Source organism: Chiloscyllium punctatum, chromosome 10 (assembly GCF_047496795.1).
Source record: "Chiloscyllium punctatum isolate Juve2018m chromosome 10, sChiPun1.3, whole genome shotgun sequence".
In the NCBI taxonomy this organism is placed as follows: Eukaryota; Metazoa; Chordata; class Chondrichthyes; order Orectolobiformes; family Hemiscylliidae; genus Chiloscyllium; species Chiloscyllium punctatum.
In genome coordinates, this window is record NC_092748.1 from 67,140,737 (window position 1) to 67,158,799 (window position 18,063).

General features: G+C 41.3%; 1 protein-coding gene across 4 annotated transcripts in view; it reads left to right on the forward strand.

Annotated features, from left to right (window-relative positions):
- c10h7orf57 (chromosome 10 C7orf57 homolog) overlaps positions 1–16,728 on the forward strand; it is a 132,646-nt gene extending 115,918 nt beyond the window's left edge. For 3 of the 4 annotated variants that reach the window (XM_072579392.1, XM_072579390.1, XM_072579391.1), the window contains exons 7-9: positions 4,649–4,770; positions 7,033–7,180; positions 16,476–16,728. In XM_072579392.1, coding sequence (XP_072435493.1) covers positions 4,649–4,770; positions 7,033–7,180; positions 16,476–16,536 — 331 coding nt within the window. In that variant the 3' untranslated portion in view covers positions 16,537–16,728. The remainder of the gene's footprint in view (positions 1–4,648; positions 4,771–7,032; positions 7,181–16,475) is intronic. The other variant, XM_072579393.1, reaches the window with a different exon arrangement.
- Positions 16,729–18,063: the final 1,335 nt, after the last annotated feature.

An 18,063-nucleotide genomic window follows, 5' to 3' on the forward strand; every position in this document is an offset into this window, starting at 1 on the left:
CTTCCTTGGTAAAGACAGATGCTTGATGTAACGTGAAAGGATTAATTTAATATCTCAGTCATGTGTGTAAATCCCCTTTTTGGTCCATCAGTACCTCCTTTTTTTCACTTTTTTACTATTCAAATGTCTACAAATGGTTTTTAAATTCCCTTTTATATTAGCTTCCAGGAGCTTCTCTTCTCTCTGCTTCTTTTATTTGCTTTCTTATTTTTTCATTTCTCCTCTGAACTTTCAGTTACCAGCCAGTTTTAGGTTAGATATTATCCACCTGGCATTTCTTACAGGTGCACCTTTTCTTCTTCACTTTGATTCCTGTGTTTTTTATTATCCAGAGAGCCCTGAATTTTTTGGTTCTCTCTATCTACTTTATGGTAACATACCTTGCCTGTGTTCAAATTAGAGTCGAGAGTGTGGTGTTGGAAAAGCACAGCAGGTCAGACAGCATCCGAGGAGAAGGAGGGTCGACGTTTCCAGCAAAAGCCCTTCATCAGCCCCTCACTTTCGCCTGTGTTCAAACTATGTGTTCTTTAGGTGTAGCCTGTTGTTCAGTTATAATCTTGCCTATCTTATATTAGTGAGATCAGCCTGTGTTCTCAGTCTTTACAATTTAACACACAAGAGATTTTCATCCTACAGTTTTGGGGGAAAGAAAATTTGGGGGATATTGGTGGAGAAAATTTGTTGTAATGGCAGACAAAAATGGGTTAAGCACTAAAGGATTTTTAAAAAACAGGCTAAAATGTTTCTTAGTCTTAATTCATTCTATATTACTGTCTTGTATACTAGCTGTTCAATGCAGGTCTGTTCTGGCATTGAGCCAAAGTTTTAGCAATTTTTTTTCTAAAGCAGTTGCTTGGTTTGCACTTTTATAGTTGTCTTTCAATTTTGTGTTCCAAAGAACAGATTATAGTGCACAAATGACTATAGATGACATTGATGAATAATGTTCAACATGTTCACATGATCTGATATCTTTTCTCTCAGAGGGTCGTAAGTGTTTGGAACTCTCTTCTCCAGAGAGTGATGGAGGCAGATTCATTGAATATTTTTGAGACAAAGTAGATAAGTTCTTGACTAACAAGAAAATCAAAGGTTATCAGAGGTAGGTGGGAATGTGGATTTGAGGCCACAATCAGATCAGCCAAAATTTTGTTAAATGGCAGAGCAGGCTCAAGGACTGAAAGGCCTACTCCTGCTCCTAACTTTTATGTTCATATATCCTCTGCCTGTATTTGAATGGAGGTATATTCTTAATATCTTGATTAGATTAGTGGACAGAGAAATTCAGAAATGAACATGTTCAATATTCATCACTGAGATTGCCAAGAATAATTTCCCCTCAACTGAATTGTTTGTAAACATCATTTTGAAGGGTACTGGGCTAAGATATAAGGGACAAGTCAAGACAGTCATAGGATACTGCCCACTGGCCCGGATGAGTGCAACTCCAACAATGCTGAAGAAGCTCGACATAATCCAAGACAAATCAGCCCACTTGATTCACCACCTTAAAAATTCACTCCCTCTGCCACCAGTGCAGTGTTGCTGCTGTATGTACAATCTACAAGATGCACTGCAGCATGTCACCAAAATTCATCAAACAGTGCCTTCCAAATCCACAACCTCGACCATCGAGATGGGCAAGAGCAACCAGGCTTGGGACCACCAGTGTCTGCGAAGTTCCCCCAAGTCACATGCCATGCTAACTTGGAACTGTGTCAGTTCCCCATTTCTGTTGCTCGGTGAAAGACCTGGAGCATCTCACTTACAACACTATTGATGTACACACACCACATAGCCAGCAATGGGTCAAGAAAGCAGGCCACTTTTTCAAGAGCAATTAGCGACTTAGATTAAATTCTGGTCTTGCCAGGAATGCTTACATTTCAAGAACAAAAATGAATTAATTATCTCTGAGATCTTAAACTCTAAATATTCCTCTGCTGTTGTTATTTGTAGAGGCCAATATTTTAGCTAGCATACTTTCTGGCACAGGACATAGCTTTGGATGCAGACTGCATAAAACACTCCTCCTAATTTTCAAAGCTATTAACACATAAGAAAAATAAACAGAAAGCCTGACCTATAATAACATCCAGCAGCAGTTTTTAAATATTGCAGCCAATCCTTTAAAGGGCAAGTTGCAGCAGTGATTTAAAAGTTGATTGATTGTTTACAATGTTACTGCAGAGATATCTGGGCAATACTACAACTTTAGAATGTAGTAGTTGATGGATCTGCTGGGTTAAGTGCACCAAATGAAGGTGGCTCATTTTGAAAATAAAGACTGTCATCTCATAAAAGTATACAAGAAAGATGCAAAGAGGAAGGTGGGACAGTTCCTCATGCAGCTGGCAGAGCAATGTTTCCAGGCCCACATCTAACAATTGCTGATGATGTATCAATAGTGGCAGAGTCACCGGGTATGTTGGTGAAGTAAAGGATGAAAGTCATAACAGGGGCAACTCCTAAATAGTTATAGAGGCTGCATGGCCCTCTGGACATTCAGGGTGTTGATTTTTAAGTTCAGTTGACTTATTTCTCAGTAAAGTAGATGACTTAACATAAACATGGGAACACTATCATTCCCTGTTGATTGCATAACCATGTTTATTTGTATTAATAGTTCATGCCCTAGCAGAAACTCAGTTTAGCAGAACACTGTATTCATGAAAGAGGCTGAACAAATGTTTTTGAGGAAGAGTCTAGTGTAATTTTTGGCACATGTCAGTGTTTATCAATTTTCTCATTCTTGCAGCCTGCCTGTTAATACACTCTTCACCCATATTGCTGTTAGCTGAATGTACTGTTGTATGACCAGAAAATAGGAATGTATGAGTGTTTAGATGGAAAATCTTGTCTCAATAAATTTGGACCAACTGATCTTTTGTAGTTCCAAAAGATCTAAATGTATTTCTTACTACATTTTTAATATCAATATGGAAATATAAAACTGCACCTTTGATAATGTTTGAACGAGAAAGGAATCATGGAAAACACAACAGATTTACAGAGGAGAAATTTATTCATGTGACATGCTATAGAGTTGCTTCAAAATCCCTCGGGCAGGTGATGCAGCTGGCCAGGGCATTGTGGAAACAAGCCTTCATCAATGATTTTTTTAAAAGTGCTCTGTAAACAAATTTCTTCACTTAAATGGTTGTAAAAAATATTAAAGAAGGAATGAAAGAACTTAGCAAATTCCAACATTGGCTTAGTCATAATGCTCTCATCTCTGAGTCAAATGGTCATTGGTTGAAGTCACACTCCAGGTACTTGAGCATATATTCTAGGCTAATATTCAGTGCAAAATAGAGAGGATGTCTTACTTTAAGAAGTACTTTCTTTCCAATGAGAAGTAAAATTGAGACTATACCATGTGAGGTATCAGTAAAAGATTCCACAGTGATATTCAGTGAAGAACAGGGGAGATGCCCTGGCCATTGTTTATCCCTGCACCAAAACCACTATCAAGTTATCAAGACATTCACCAAAAAGCTGTTGTGGAAGGTCCCTGTGCATCAATTTGCTAGTAAGTTTCCCTATGTTACAACAGTGACTACACTTCAGAAGTGCATCATTGACTGTCTAATGCTTTGGGATAAACGGAAAATGTGAAAGGTGGTATACAGGAATATGGGAAAAGGAAAGGCTATTAAGCCCCTTAAAACTCTTCCTCCATTCAATTGGATCATGTCCAGTTTGATTTATCAGCTTTTATTCTATATTCATTGACATTGTTGCTTAACAAAAATCTGAAAATTTCAATTGGCCAGTACCCACAGTTTTTTTGGGAAGGAACTTTCAGTGGTGAAAGTGTTACCACTCAGTCATGCTGAATGGTGTACATATGGAGTATATAGGAAGCAGTAAAGAACATCCATGCCAATATATACAGGAGAAAAGATTGGGTGCAACCTAAACTGGTTAGGTTGAACTGATTATTGTTTGTTCCACAAAGGCTACAATTATTCTCATGAATATACAATAATGGTGAGAGGTCTACAGCTGGAAGAAATCCTCTCACATTGGCATAGTTCAGCAGGATATTGATCTATGATTCCATGACCATTTCCCCGATCTTGCTCACAAGTAGAAATATCACTAATTGGGCTGGATGTCAGAGGAAAGCTAATGGATTGTTCTGAGTGTGAGCCACTTCCAATAGAATAGACTATCCAGCTGGTCTGCTGTGATGATGAACAGTTGATTTACAGGGAAAAAAAGATTAAATGTTAGTAAACCACAATTTTAACGTGGTCAAAGTTAAACATTATGTGTATGCAAATACGAATCAATATCTAGTTTCTAGAATTAGCTGTTTTCAAAAAGGTTGGATTGAAATTTCATCTATTCCCCAATAAATATGGAAAATAATTAGTCATGTGGCAGATTGATGAATTTCACTTGCATCCAGCAAGATATTAAGTAACAATATGATTGAATTTGTTTGTGATACTGTCAAATAGATTGAAATATATATTGTTTTGTGACATGATTATTTATAAATACTTCCAAAATGTCTTCTGAAATATGTATATATTAGTCTCAATGACCTACAGTTTATAATATATGTCCGAGTTCAATATTTTATATTGTAATTATTTGTAATTAAAGGTAAAAACATTTCGTATTTGATTTTCCGAAGTTACAGATTTTCCCGCAGAAAGGAACCACCAGTTAGCATGCAAAAGTTGCTAAGTTTTGGCTATGCTGATGATTGGTTTTCAGAACGTAAGGATGTGAAGAACAGCAAAGAACAAAATATGGGTACTGTATCATAGTTCACCATTCCAGAAAACTACATTCCTCTGATTGGTCATATCTTGCAAATTGAGGAACTTTATGATGTATCTGCAATATTGCAATGTAATTTTTCATCAGGGACTAGAAGAAAATGAGTTTTATTGTATGTGTTCAGAGGAATGACTCAGGTAGTTGAGGCAGTGTTGGTTTAGACCAAAAATAAGGATGCTGTTACATATGTAATAAAATGTTTCTGATCTCTAGCAATTTTAAAAATGGTGGCAGACATTTTGATGTTGTACTTGGAAAGCCTTTAGACAATAACACAAATAATGCGAAGTTTGCTCCCTACAATACTACTATATGTCATGCAGTGTGTGTAATATTGAGCGCAGGTGCCTGAGGCTAGGAAAATGGCATCATGAGAAAACAAGGACAATATTGTAGGTCTTTGTAGCAAGGTTGGTCTCCTTTGAATCTTGAGTGAGCAATTCAATACCAGATCCTGTCTCCTATTCCAAATGTGTCCAAGATAGATAAATTCTAAGGGACTCACCCATACTATAGAAATAATTGGAGTGTCAGTTACTGCACATCCTATATTTTCACCCCCTGAACAAAACCAGAGCACCAGTAAAAAACAAGCTTATAGCCTACAATTAAAGCAAAGTACTGCAGATGCTGGAAATTTGTAATAAAAATAGAAAGTGTTGAGCAAAACTCAGCAGACCTGGTAGCACCTGTGGAAAACATGTCATTAACACTTCAAGTCTAATATGACACTTCTTTAGAACACTTACAGCCAAAACCTTGGAATGAGACGGTCACTCACCACCATAAAAAAAGTAAAGAATCAAGTTAGGAGGTAACTGACCTTATCTCTGGCCAGAGAGATTCAATCGCCTCTATCTGCTTCAGGTTGCACCTATAATTTGGCCACACTTTTGGGACATGTAAAAGAAACATCATTAAATTTTCACCAGTATCATTTATTTCAATTATTGAGAAATAAAGCCTCATGATTCTTAGGAGGAAGGACAACATTTGTAATAACTGTTTCAGAACATCACAAGATGCTGGAAGAGATTAAAAACTAGTATATTATTTTCAAATTCAGATGTTGGAACAATTATAAACTTGTAATTTATCACAAAGTTTACAGTTCTTAAGATATTCAATGTCACTGATAAATATGTCTGACAATTTCTCAATTGACAGAATGATGAGTTTGGGACCTACAAGAGAAGGAAATGCAGTGTGTAGGTTCACTGACCTCAATGAGGGCTAAAATTTTGATTCCTGATAGTGGGTTGAATTGTAGAGATTAAGCGATAGGTTCCAACTCATTTTGCATGTCATGAGTAATCATTACCACAATCCCTTAAATAAATTTTGCTGTACCTTTAACGTAAAGTCAGCAGTGCATGAGAAATCTCTAAATGTAGCAAGCCCCCACCAGATGACTTTGTACTTTTGTGTGTGAGCTCAACTATTATTCTTGTTGAACTCTGCTGAACAGAAGTGGGGTGTAGGAGAATAGCAGCTTATAAGGAGGCTTAAGACTGGCATAGGTGAGTCAATGATGAGGGAGAATAGAGTGGAACTGGGGTCATAGAGCATTGGAAGAGGAATCCAAGAGATGATAGAAAATGTGGCCAATGGTGTGGACTAGTGAAAGAGTGAAGTGCCTGGTTTCCTGGGTGCACTGGTGCAAACAATGAGTCAAGGTACGAAAATGGAGGTAGTTTTCAATCCTTTGTTGGGAACAGTACTTGATGATTAAAATATCACCCTGGGTCTTGCAGGGGTCAGTTGAGTCAAGGAGAACAATGTACCTTCCATCCACTTCCTCAGGAAGTCGTTCTGAAAGTTTACTCTTGTCTCCTGCTGTTTCATATTTTGATAATAATCAAAATTGTAAAATCTTTGGCTATAACATGTAGTAAACAAGCTCCCCTTAAAATCTCCCCTACCTTCCCTCACAGTGATTGCAGTAGCTCCATTCTCCAGCATAAAACAAACTGTGCCAGTACAATGCCCATTATCCATCATTTTGGAGTCAAAAAAGGAATAATTGAAAAATCTGCTCTTTAGTTACTCTTTGCCTGGAGTCAGAAAAAGACATCTTCCCCAATTTAAAGTCAGTGTTTACTTCAACTAAACTTGTAAGGATTAAAACATGAGGATTGTTTGCTGTATTAATTTTAATGGATATTGAATGTAAAATGTACTGTTTAATTAGTTAAACATGTTCTCTCTAATCTCAGAATTTGATTTCTTTCAAAGAACATTCAGTTGCTGTGAAAACTGAGGTTTTGCCTCAGGAAATTCAGCCCACATATAGAGGAAAGAGGATGACTGGCATCAGAGGAAATGAAAAGAATAAAGTTACTGCAGAAAATGATTCTTTCTTCAAAATCTTTGGTGAACACAGGCAAGATATCCATTCATTACTATATAAACTTTGAGTGACAAGAAGTTATTTCTCTTCCTTGTTAATATATGTAATCATTTCAAGATAGCCAGGTTTTGGTGTCTGATAAAATACTTTCACCTTTTACTTTCTGTAGGCCTGTGCAAAATGCACACCTGACAAGGCACCTAACCATGTCCAGTGGCCTTGATGAGTATGGCAGATTGTCTTTGACTTACTGTGCCAGGATTCCCTAATGGGTACCTCAATGGACATGATTGAGGACTAGAGTCATAGAGTCATAAAGGTGTACAGTATGGAAACAGACCCTTCGATCCAAACCGTCCATGCCGACCAGATATCCCAACCCAATCTAGTCCCACCTGCCAGCATCCGGCCCATATCCCTCCAAACCCTTTCTATTCATATACCCACCCAAATGTCTCTTAAATGTTGCAATTGTACCAGCTTCCACCACTTCCTCTGGCAGCTCATTCCATACATGTACCAACCTCTGTGTGACCAAGTGGCCCCTTAGGTTTCTTTTAAATCTTTCCCCTCTCACCCTAAACCTATGCCCTCTAGTTCTGGACTCCCCAACCCCATGGAATAGACTTTGTCTATTTACCCAATCCATGCCCCTCATAATTTTGTAAACCTCTATAAGGTCATCCCTCAGTCTCTGATGCTTCAGGGAAAGCAGCCTCAGCTTGTTCAGCCTCTCCCTATAGCTCAAGTCCTCCAACCCTGGCAACATCCTTGTAAATCTTGACTACACCCCTAAGTGTTGGATACTTGGCTGCCTTTTGCTGCACTTGCAGTGTATTTGCCATATATACTATTAGAACATGCAACAGACATGAGATTGAGATAGCATACTGCCATGTAGCAAGGTGTGCCCCTCCCCCACTAAGCACTGCTCAGCAGCAAGGCAAGTTAACTGGTTGTGTAACTTCACTAATTGGCGAGGCAAGGCAGGAATGCTGTGATTCTGGATTAGAGTGGTGCTGGAAAAGCAAAAGCCTGCACCCACACCTCCTCCCTCACCACCATCCAAGGCCCCAAAGGAGCCTTCCGCATCCATCAAAGTTTTACCTGTACATCCACTAATATTATTTATTGTGTCCGTTGCTCCCGATGCGGTCTCCTCTACATTGGGGAGACTGGACACCTCCTAGCAGAGCGCTTTAGGGAACATCTCTGGGACACCCGCACCAATCAACCACACCGCCCTGTGGCCCAACATTTCAACTCCCCCTCCCACTCAGCCAAGGACATGGAGGTCCTGGGCCTCCTTCACCGCCGCTCCCTCACCACCAGACGCCTGGAGGAAGAACGCTTCATCTTCTACCTCGGAACACTTCAACCCCAGGGCATCAATGTGGACTTCACCAGTTTCCTCATTTCCCCCTCCCCCACCTCACCCCAGTTCCAACCTTCCAGCTCAGCAGCTTCCCCATGACTTGTCCTACCTGCCTATCTTCCTTTCCACCTATCCACTCCACCCTCCTCTCTTACCTATCACCTTCATCCCCACCCCCATTCACCCATTGTACTCTTTGCTACCTTCCCCCACCCTCCTCCCTGACCTATCACCTTCATCCCCACCCCCATTCACCCATTGTACTCTTTGCTACCTTCCCCCACCCTCCTCCCTGACCTATCACCTTTATCCCCACCCCCACTCACCTATTGTACTCAATGCTACTTTCTCCCCACCCCCACCCTCCTCTCATTTATCTCTCCACCCTGCAGGCACTCTGCCTCTATTCCTGATGAAGGACTTTTGCCTGAAACGTCAATTTTCCTGCTCCTTGGATGCTGCCTGAACTGCTGTGCTTTTTCAGCACCACTCTAATCCAGAATCTGGTTTCCAGGATCTGCAGTCATTGTTTTTACCAGCATGCTGTGAGCAAACAAGTAGGCACTAATACAACATCTGAGCATCCCTGAGATGCAGCTGGGTGCAGTCTGAGAGCTGAGTACCTGTCCCTGTGCATAAAGTGTCCTTGCTGCAGCCCTGCAATGCAAGTGTTGGCAAAGCTCCCTCTAATTTTCATTCCAACTATGCAGATCTCTGAGGTCCATGCACAGCAGTGACTTCGAGAACCGGATGTTAAAGTTGACATACATAGTGTGTGGAACATTGGACCAACACCACATGCAGACATCCACGCAGCTTAAAGGAAACATTGGTTGCTGGAGCACTCTACAGTGCAAGTCTGTGTTTTTAGAGTGCACTGCCTGTGCAATGTGGAAGAGCGAGGGTGGCCATGGATGGTCAACTGATTCCAGAAAGCAATGAGTTAGAAGAGGAATATATTTGGCTAGTGCCCATGCATCAGGCTGTGGGATTTTGTTGCTCATTGTCCAACACGGAGGTCATTTATGTGAAACACTTCATGCAAATCAAATTATAACCAGTGTAAAAGCTGTTGCTATGTTCTCTAGGAACATTTCCCATCAGAAAAAAATAACATTTTTACACATTTTATCTTTTAAGTTTAAATATTGAGCATGTCTAAATTTCTATTTGTAAATGGAAGAATGTTTAACTACACTATATTTAGAAAGAGAAAAGAAACAGCTAACTCTGAATACTTAGCTATTGCTCGCTGACTTCCACACAGACCAACTTTCATTCCCTTGTCAATTCCTTCCCACTGGACAAGCCCCTCTCACTGGGTGACTCACTCCTGCTGGGCAACTCTCAGCTGCTTGGGGACTTTCTACAAAGGTTGACCTTCTCCTGCTCACTGACACTGTCACAGTCACCAACTCTACTGCAAGTCAACTCTCTCCCTCTTGCTGACTCATATTTGCCGACTCTCTCCTGTTTGTGGTTTCCCTGCCTGACATGAAAAATAAATTCATACATTCAGGAACACATAATAATAAAGACTATTCATATAATACGTAAGATAAACTGAGTAAAACTTAATCCTTAAAACACTGGTGAGAAGTCACAGATTCCCATGTGAAATGTCATTTATTCAATTAACACCATATTCCATACTTTACATTGTGCCTCACGTGGGGTAATATGACCATATTGGCTCAAAGCTCCTTCAACTGTGTCTGAGCCAAAGTGTGTAAGATTCTGTTCTAACATACAACATTAAGATATGCACTTCAGATTGCCACTACACCTCAGATGTAACATGGCCTTGTGGATTTCTACTCCATATTTAAACTTAACTCAACCTCAATTTATAATTCTTCCATTTAATTATCTTTTATGTAATTTTAGTAATTGGAATTTAAACTGTTACTTTATTAGGCAGCAACAAATGAAGAAATACAAAGCAAAGGTCCTATGGAATAGTACTGATTAGTGGGCACATGACCCATTTTTTAAAAAAATGTTCAAGTGATATGAGCATTGCTGGCAATTTATTGCCCATTCCTAACTGCAATTGAGAAACAAAGAAAATAGGTGTGGGAGTGGGCTAATCAGCCATTCGAGCCTGCTCTGCCATTCATTATGATCATGGATGATCATCCAATAACCTGTTCCTACTTTTCTACAGTACCATTTGATCCCTTTAATCCCAAATGCTATATCCCATTCCTTCCTGAAATTATATAATGTTTTAGCCTTGACTACTTTCTATGCTAGCAAATTTGACAGATTCACCACTCTCTGGGTGAACAAGTATTTCCTCATCTCAATCTTAAACGGCTTACCTAAAAGGTTGTGGTAATACACCTTCTTAAAACATTGTTTCCATATGATGTAAGCATACCCTCAGTTTTGCTCAAGAGGTGGTTTTAGAATTTTGACCAGTGAGTGTGAAGAGTTATTGCTATGATCGATTGAAGGGAATGTACAGGTGGTGTTCTAATGAAGCGGCTGCTATTGTCCGTCAAGGTCCTTCAAAGTATGTAATTCAATTATATTGTAAGAACAGAGGAATGTAGGACTTAGGAGCAGGAATGGGTTTTTTTGGTACTTCAAGCTTGCTATAATATGATTGCAGCTGATGTGGTCTCATATCCACATAGTTCTCTACAATCCATAACTCAAGGCTCCTTTGTCTATGTCAGCCTTAAATAAATATAAAGACCTAGCCTTCACTACTTTCTGGGGAAGAAAATTCCACAAGCTAGCTACTTCTGAGAGAGAAAAAAAAATCTCTGTAATAAAGGGGTGACCTTTTATTCATATACTATGTCCCATAATTTTAGAAACAAAAACAGAAGTTTCTGGAAAAGCTCAGCAGGTCTGGCAGCATCTGTGCAGAGAAATCAGAGTTAGCATTTTGGATCCAGCATTTTGTAACCCTTCCTCAGAACTGATGGTACCTGGGATGTTTTCAGTTTATATGCAGAAAATAGGGTGGGGGAGGGGATAAGAAGTAAGCGATAGGTGGGGATAGAGCCCAAAGAGAGAGAAGAAGAATTGGATAGACAAAAGAGTGGGTAATGATCTAGCTGAGTAGCTGTTACTGCAAACTGTTAGTGGCTAACAACAGGTAGTGTGGAATGGCAGACTACATGATAACAAGACCTGGTGTGTAGGGTCGGGGGCTCCGACAAAGGGGAGGTCAAGCCCTAAAATTATTGAACTCAATATTGAGTCCAGAAGGCTGCAGAGTTCCCAAGTGGAAAATGAGGTGTTGTTCTTCCAGCTTGCACTGAGCTTTGCGGGAACATTGCAGCAAGCCTGAGATAGAAATGTTGACCAGGAAACAGGGCGGTGTGCTAAAGTGGCAGACAACTGGAAGCTCAGGGTGTTTTTTGCAGACAGAACGTAGATGTTCTGTGAAGTGCTCACCCAATCTATGCTTCGTTTCTCCAATGTCGAGGAGACCACATTGAGAGCAGTGAATGCAGCAGACTGGATTGTGTGAAGTCCAGGTAAAGTGCTCCATCATTTGGAAGGTATGCTTGGGCCCTTGGATACTGAGGAGGTAGGAGATAAATCGGCAGGTGTTACACCTTTGCAGGGGAAGTTGCCATGGGGCTGTGATGGGGTGTTGGGAGTGAAGGAAAAGCGGACGAGCGTGACCCAAAGGGAACAGTCCCTAAGGATAAGGGAGGGAAGGGGAAAATGTGTCTAATGGTGGCATCTCACTGGAGGTGGCGGAAATGGCACCTGATGATCTCCTGGATGTGGATGCTGGTGGGATGGTAGGTAAGGTCAAGGGGTACTCTATCACTGCTGCAGGAGGGAGGAGAGGGAGTGAGGGTGGAAGTGCAGGAGATGGGTCAGACCTGGCTGAGGGTCCTGTTGACAATGATGTTAAGGAATCTTTGATTGAAGAAGAACCAAGGCTGTCTTGTCAAAGGTGGCCTCATTGGAACATATGGAGATGGAGGAACGGGGAGAATGGAATGGAGTCTTTACAGGAAGCAGGGTATGAGGACATATAGTCCAGGTAGCTGTGGGAATCTGTGAGCAGTCTATCCCCAGAAATTGAAAATGAGGTGTCGGATAAGAGAAGGGAGGAGTCAGAGATAGCCTGGTGAAAGTGAGGGTGGGCTGGAAAATGATCAACCTTTTCAATTCTGGATGAGAAAAAGAAGCAGCACTGATGATATCATTGATATATCAAAGAAAGAGTTGTACGTGGGGGCTGGAATAGGACTGGAACAAGGAATGTATCTCACACACCACAAAGAGACAGGCATAACTGTGGGCAGCACGGTGGCACAGTGGCACTGTGGTTAGCACTGCTGCCTCACAGCGCCAGAGACCCGGGTTCAATTCCCGCCTCAGGCAACTGTCTGTGTGGAGTTTGCACATTCTCCCTGTCTGCGTGGGTTTCCTCCGGGTGCTCCGGTTTCCTCCCACAGTCCAAAAGAAAATGTGCACGTTAGGCGAATTGACCATGCTAAGTTGCCCATAGTATTAGGTGAAGGGGTAGATGTAGGGGAATGGGTCTGGGTGGGTTGGTCTTCAGAGGGTCAGTGTGGACTTGTTGGGTTGAAGGGCCTGTTTCCACACTGTAAGTAATCTAAAAAAAACTGGGGTCCATGCAAATACCCATGGCCACCCTCAGACCTGGAGAAAATGAGAGGAGTTAAAACAGACGTTGAGGGTGAGGATGAGCTCAGCCAAGCAGAGGAGGGTGGTGATGGGTGGGGAAAGTTTGGGTTTTTGCTTCAGGAAGAGCGGAGAGCCCTGAGACCATCCTGATGTGGGATGGATGTGGTAAGGGATTGCACATCCTAGTAAAGAGGAGGCGGCTGGAGCCTGTAAACTGGAAATTCCAAAAAAGGCATAGAGTGTCAGAGGAATCACAGATGTAAGTGGGCAGGGACTGGACCAGGAGAGAAAAGACTGAGTCAAGACAGGAAGAGATGAGTTCTGTGGGGCAGTCACATGCTGAAACAGTGGGTCTGCCCGGGCAGGCCTGTTTTTGGATTTTCAGGCAGAGGTAGAATTGAGCTGTGGTGGGGCTGGGGGACTATCAACTTGGAGGCAGTGAGGGGCTGCTCACCAGATGAAATGAGGTCAGTGACTGTAGTTGACACAATGAAATTGACAGAAGGAGGTATCTGAGAGATGACACTCAGCCTCTGCAATGTAGAGGTCAGTATGCCAGACTACAGCAGCACCACCCTTATTGGCAGGTTTACTAACAACGTCATGATTGGATCTAAGTGCAAAGAGTGCAGTCAGTTCAGAGGGAGATAGGCTGGATTGGGAGAGAGAAGCAGAGAAATTGAGGCGACCAATGTCACGTTGACAGTTCTCAATAAACAAGTCAAGTGCAGGTAAAAGGCCGGAGGGAGGGGTCCAGGTAGAGGGAGAGTGTTGGAGCTGGGCAAAGGACTCAGTGGAATGGGGAGAGGATTCTTGTCCAAAGAAATGGACACAGAGGCGAAGATGATGGACAAAGAATTCAACATCATGTTGTGCCCGAAATTCATTAATGTGGGGACGCAGAGGGATACAGCTGAGATCTTTGCTGAGTGCAGTACGTTGAGCATCGGAGAGCAGAAGGTTAGGAGGGATGGTGAATATCTGACAGGAGGTGGGGTTGGGAGAGGGGATGGAGTCAGAGGAAAGGGGAAGGGAGGAAGATTCCAGAGGGCCATGGGTATCCCTGAGCTGTTGCATCTTGTACATCTTAATGCCTAAAAGGAAAATAAATTGTTTCTTATTTGCACGGTGAATGAGCCGGAGGATGAAATGGAACTGCAGAGTGGTGCGGCCCTGAGCCAGCGTGTTATGATGCTGTTGGAGAGAGAGGTCGAGAGTGTGCATGTGATGGTGCATGGCACTGAGTGTGGGTCTCGGGATGTGGCAAGAGCAGCTGTCTGTGGAACATTGAACATGATGGAGATACCTGTGATCCTAGGTGGATTCAAAGTAGGAGCGATGAAACTGCAGTTGGAATCCACATGGGATGAATCTGAGCCGGAGGAAATCACTGGGGAATGTGATGTGGCTGTGGAAATGAGTTTTAACAAATACCTGGTCAAAACACCAGGAGTGACAGTGAAATTAATGTCAGTGGAAAAGAAAAAAAGATTGGAATGGAAATTCCGTTGGAGAGAGGAGTAGAACTTCTTTAAGGTTGGCATGCCAAGAAGAGATGTGGCAGTGAGTTAAATATTAAATAAAAACCAATAGAACTACAGATGTTGTGAATCAGAAACAAAACAGAAGTTGCTGGGAAAGCTCAGCAGATCTGGCAGCATCTGAGAAGAGAAATCAGAGTTAACATTTCGAGTCCAGTGACCCTTCCTTAGAACTGATGGTAGCTAGGAAAATGTTGGTTTTTATGCAGAAGTTAGGGTAGGGAGATATAATTTTATTTCCCATAATTTTAGTCTCCGTCCATAAAGAGAACAACCAGCAGGTATCCACTCTATCCAACCCTCTCAAGATTTTATATGGTTCAATAAGATCAGCTAACATTAATCAAAACTCCAATGGGCGATAGACGTAAACTACCTTTTCTTCGGAAAATAAGCCCTTCATTCCAGGAATGAGTCAAAGTGAAGCTACTGTCTGTGGACTTCAGTAAGGCATTCGACATGGTTCCTCATGGGAGACTGATTAGCAAGGTTAGATCTCATGGAATACAGGGAGAACTCACCATTTGGATACAGAACTGGCTCAAAGGTAGAAGACAGAGGGTGGTGGTGGAGGGTTGTTTTTCAGACTGGAGGCCTGTGACCAGTGGAGTGCAACAGGGATCGGTGCTGGGTCCACTACTTTTCATCATTTATATAAATGCTTTGGATGTGAGCATAAGAGGTATAGTTAACAAGTTTGCTGATGACACCAAATATGGAGGTGTAGTGGACAGCGAAGAAAGTTACCTCAGATTACAATGGGATCTTGATCAGATGAGTGAATGGATTGAGAAATGGCAGATGAGAGTTTAACTTAGATAAATGTGAGTTACTGCATTTTGGGAAAGCAAATCTTAGCAGGACTTATACACTTAATGGTAAGTTCCTAGTGAGTGGTGCTGAACAAAGAGACCTTGGAGTGCAGGTTCATAGCTCCTTGAAAGTGGATTCACAGGTAGATAGGATGGTGAAGAAGGCGTTTGGTATGCTTTCCTTTATTGGTCAGAGTATTGAGTACAGGGGTTGGGAGATCATGTTGTGGCTGTACAGGACATTGGTTAGTTCACTGTTGGAATACTGTGTTCAATATTAGTCTCCTTCCTATTGGAAAGATGTTGTGAAATTAAAAGGGTTCAGAAAACATTTACAAGGATGTTGTCAGGGTTGGAGGATTTGAGCTATAGGGAGAGGTTGAATAGGCTGGGGCTGTTTTCATTGGAGCTGAGTGTTGACCTTATAGAGGTTTCTAAAATCACTGAGGGGCATGGATAGGATAAATAGACAAGGTCTTTTCCCTGGGGTCAGGGAATCCAGAGCTAGAGGGCACAGGTTTAGGGTGAGAGGGGAAAGATATAAAAGAGACCTAAGGGTAATGTTTTCACTCAGAGGGTGGTACGTGTATGGAATGAGCTGCCAGAGAAAGTGGTGGAGGCTGGTACAATTGCAACATCTAAAAGGCATCTCAATGGATATAGGAATAGGAAGGATATGGACCAGTGCTGGCAGGTGGGACTCGATTTGGTTGGGATATCTGGTCGGCGTGGATGAGTTGGACCAAAGTGTCTGTTTCTGTGCTGTACATCTCTATGACTCTATGACTCTAAGTGGGAAGCTACTATTTTAGCTGTCCATCCATCCTGTTTCCTTTTGTCATGTAGAGTTAAAGTTAGGTTTAGTAATTGCATAAGAACTACATGTGAAATTAGGTTTTCAAAATTGTTGATTGCTGTTAAATCACTATTTGCTGATGCCCAGTTTGATAAAATGTTTTCTTTCACTTTAGACCAAAAGAGATTCATCGGAGTGTGGAGAACCGTCTGCAGTCTGAGATTGCTCTTGCCTGAAACTCTTGTCAACTATGGGGGAAAATAATAAATAGGTTCATTTTAAAATTCTGATTGATTTTGTAGTACTGAGATTTTTATATTTGTCATCAAATTGATATTTGACATGAGCAAATAAAATGCTATTCTTTCATGTAAAATTACTCTTGTAGTTTAAATTGCCTGCAGATTTTCAAACTGAATTGTTATTAATCCATATAAATATAATCTTAAAGTTTAATTTTTAAAAATGAAGAATTTTTGAGGTTTAGATTTGTCTTTTCAAATTGTATAAATAATTAATTTCATTCCAGTGCGAAAGGTTAAATAAATGTTCTATAAAAATGAAAATGGACTAATCTCGTGTTTGATAGACTTTAAAGGGTAGAGAAACACTCTTTAAATTGTATCTGGGATGTGAACATCACTGTCACAGCCAGCATTTCTTGTCCTTCCATAACTGGCCTTGAGATGGTGGGATAATCTGCCTTCTTGAACTGCTCTATTCCATGTATTTTAGGTGCACTTGCAGCAAATACTGCTAGAGAAGGGAATTCCAAGTTTCTGGCTCAACCTCTATGAACAAATATTGAAACAGGTCTAAGTCGGAATGCTGTGTAACTGAAGGGGTACCCACACACGTAGTAGTGTTCCTTAGCTCCTCTTACCCATCTTCCGAACAGGATGGATGGTTTTTGGAAGGTGTTGTCAAATAAAGCTTGGTGAATTATTGCTTTGTAACCAGTGGATGCTATATGCTGCTACCACTATTTATCAGAGGTGCCAATTCATCAGACTGCATTGAACTATATCCTATAATTTTTCACAAGTCTTCACAAAGTTTCCTGAAAATAATACATATTGGTATGTCCTTTAACATGGAACAGCTAATATTTGGAGTGTTGCTGCAACTAGCCAAAACAGTAGGCGATGGCCTCGTCGTATTTGAAATAACTCCACAGAGGCCGGTATCCTGTTACCAAGTCACCCTTTCTTTACAGATGAAGAGCCCTTGATGCTGACCCAGCTGCTGCAGAGCCAGCTCTCAGAGTGAATAGGATGTCTGACACTCCAGTTCTTAACCGTCAGCCAAGGCTGCCTGATTGGACCAGATTAACAGCCCCAATCTGGGAACTCATATTCAATGATATCCAGCTGACTGATCTTGTAACAGTCATGTCGGTATTATTGGTAGACTATTAATCCATAGATTCAGATCATGTTGTGGGAACCTATGTTCGAATCCTGCCATGCCAAAATCAATTATAATCTGGAAATAAGAGTCTAATGATGACCGTGAAACCATTGTCGATTGTTGGAAAAGTCTGATGTCCTTTAAGGATATCCTTACCTTGTCTGGCCTACATGTGACTCCAGACCCACGGCGATGTGGTTGACTCAAGTGCCCTCTGCGCAGTTAGGGATGGAAAATAAATGTTAGCCTAGCTAGTGACACCCACATCCCATGGATAAATAAAAAATTAGCTAAAAGCAGATTTAACAAAACATAAGGAATAGGGGAAGCAGTAGGCCAATTGGATGCACAAG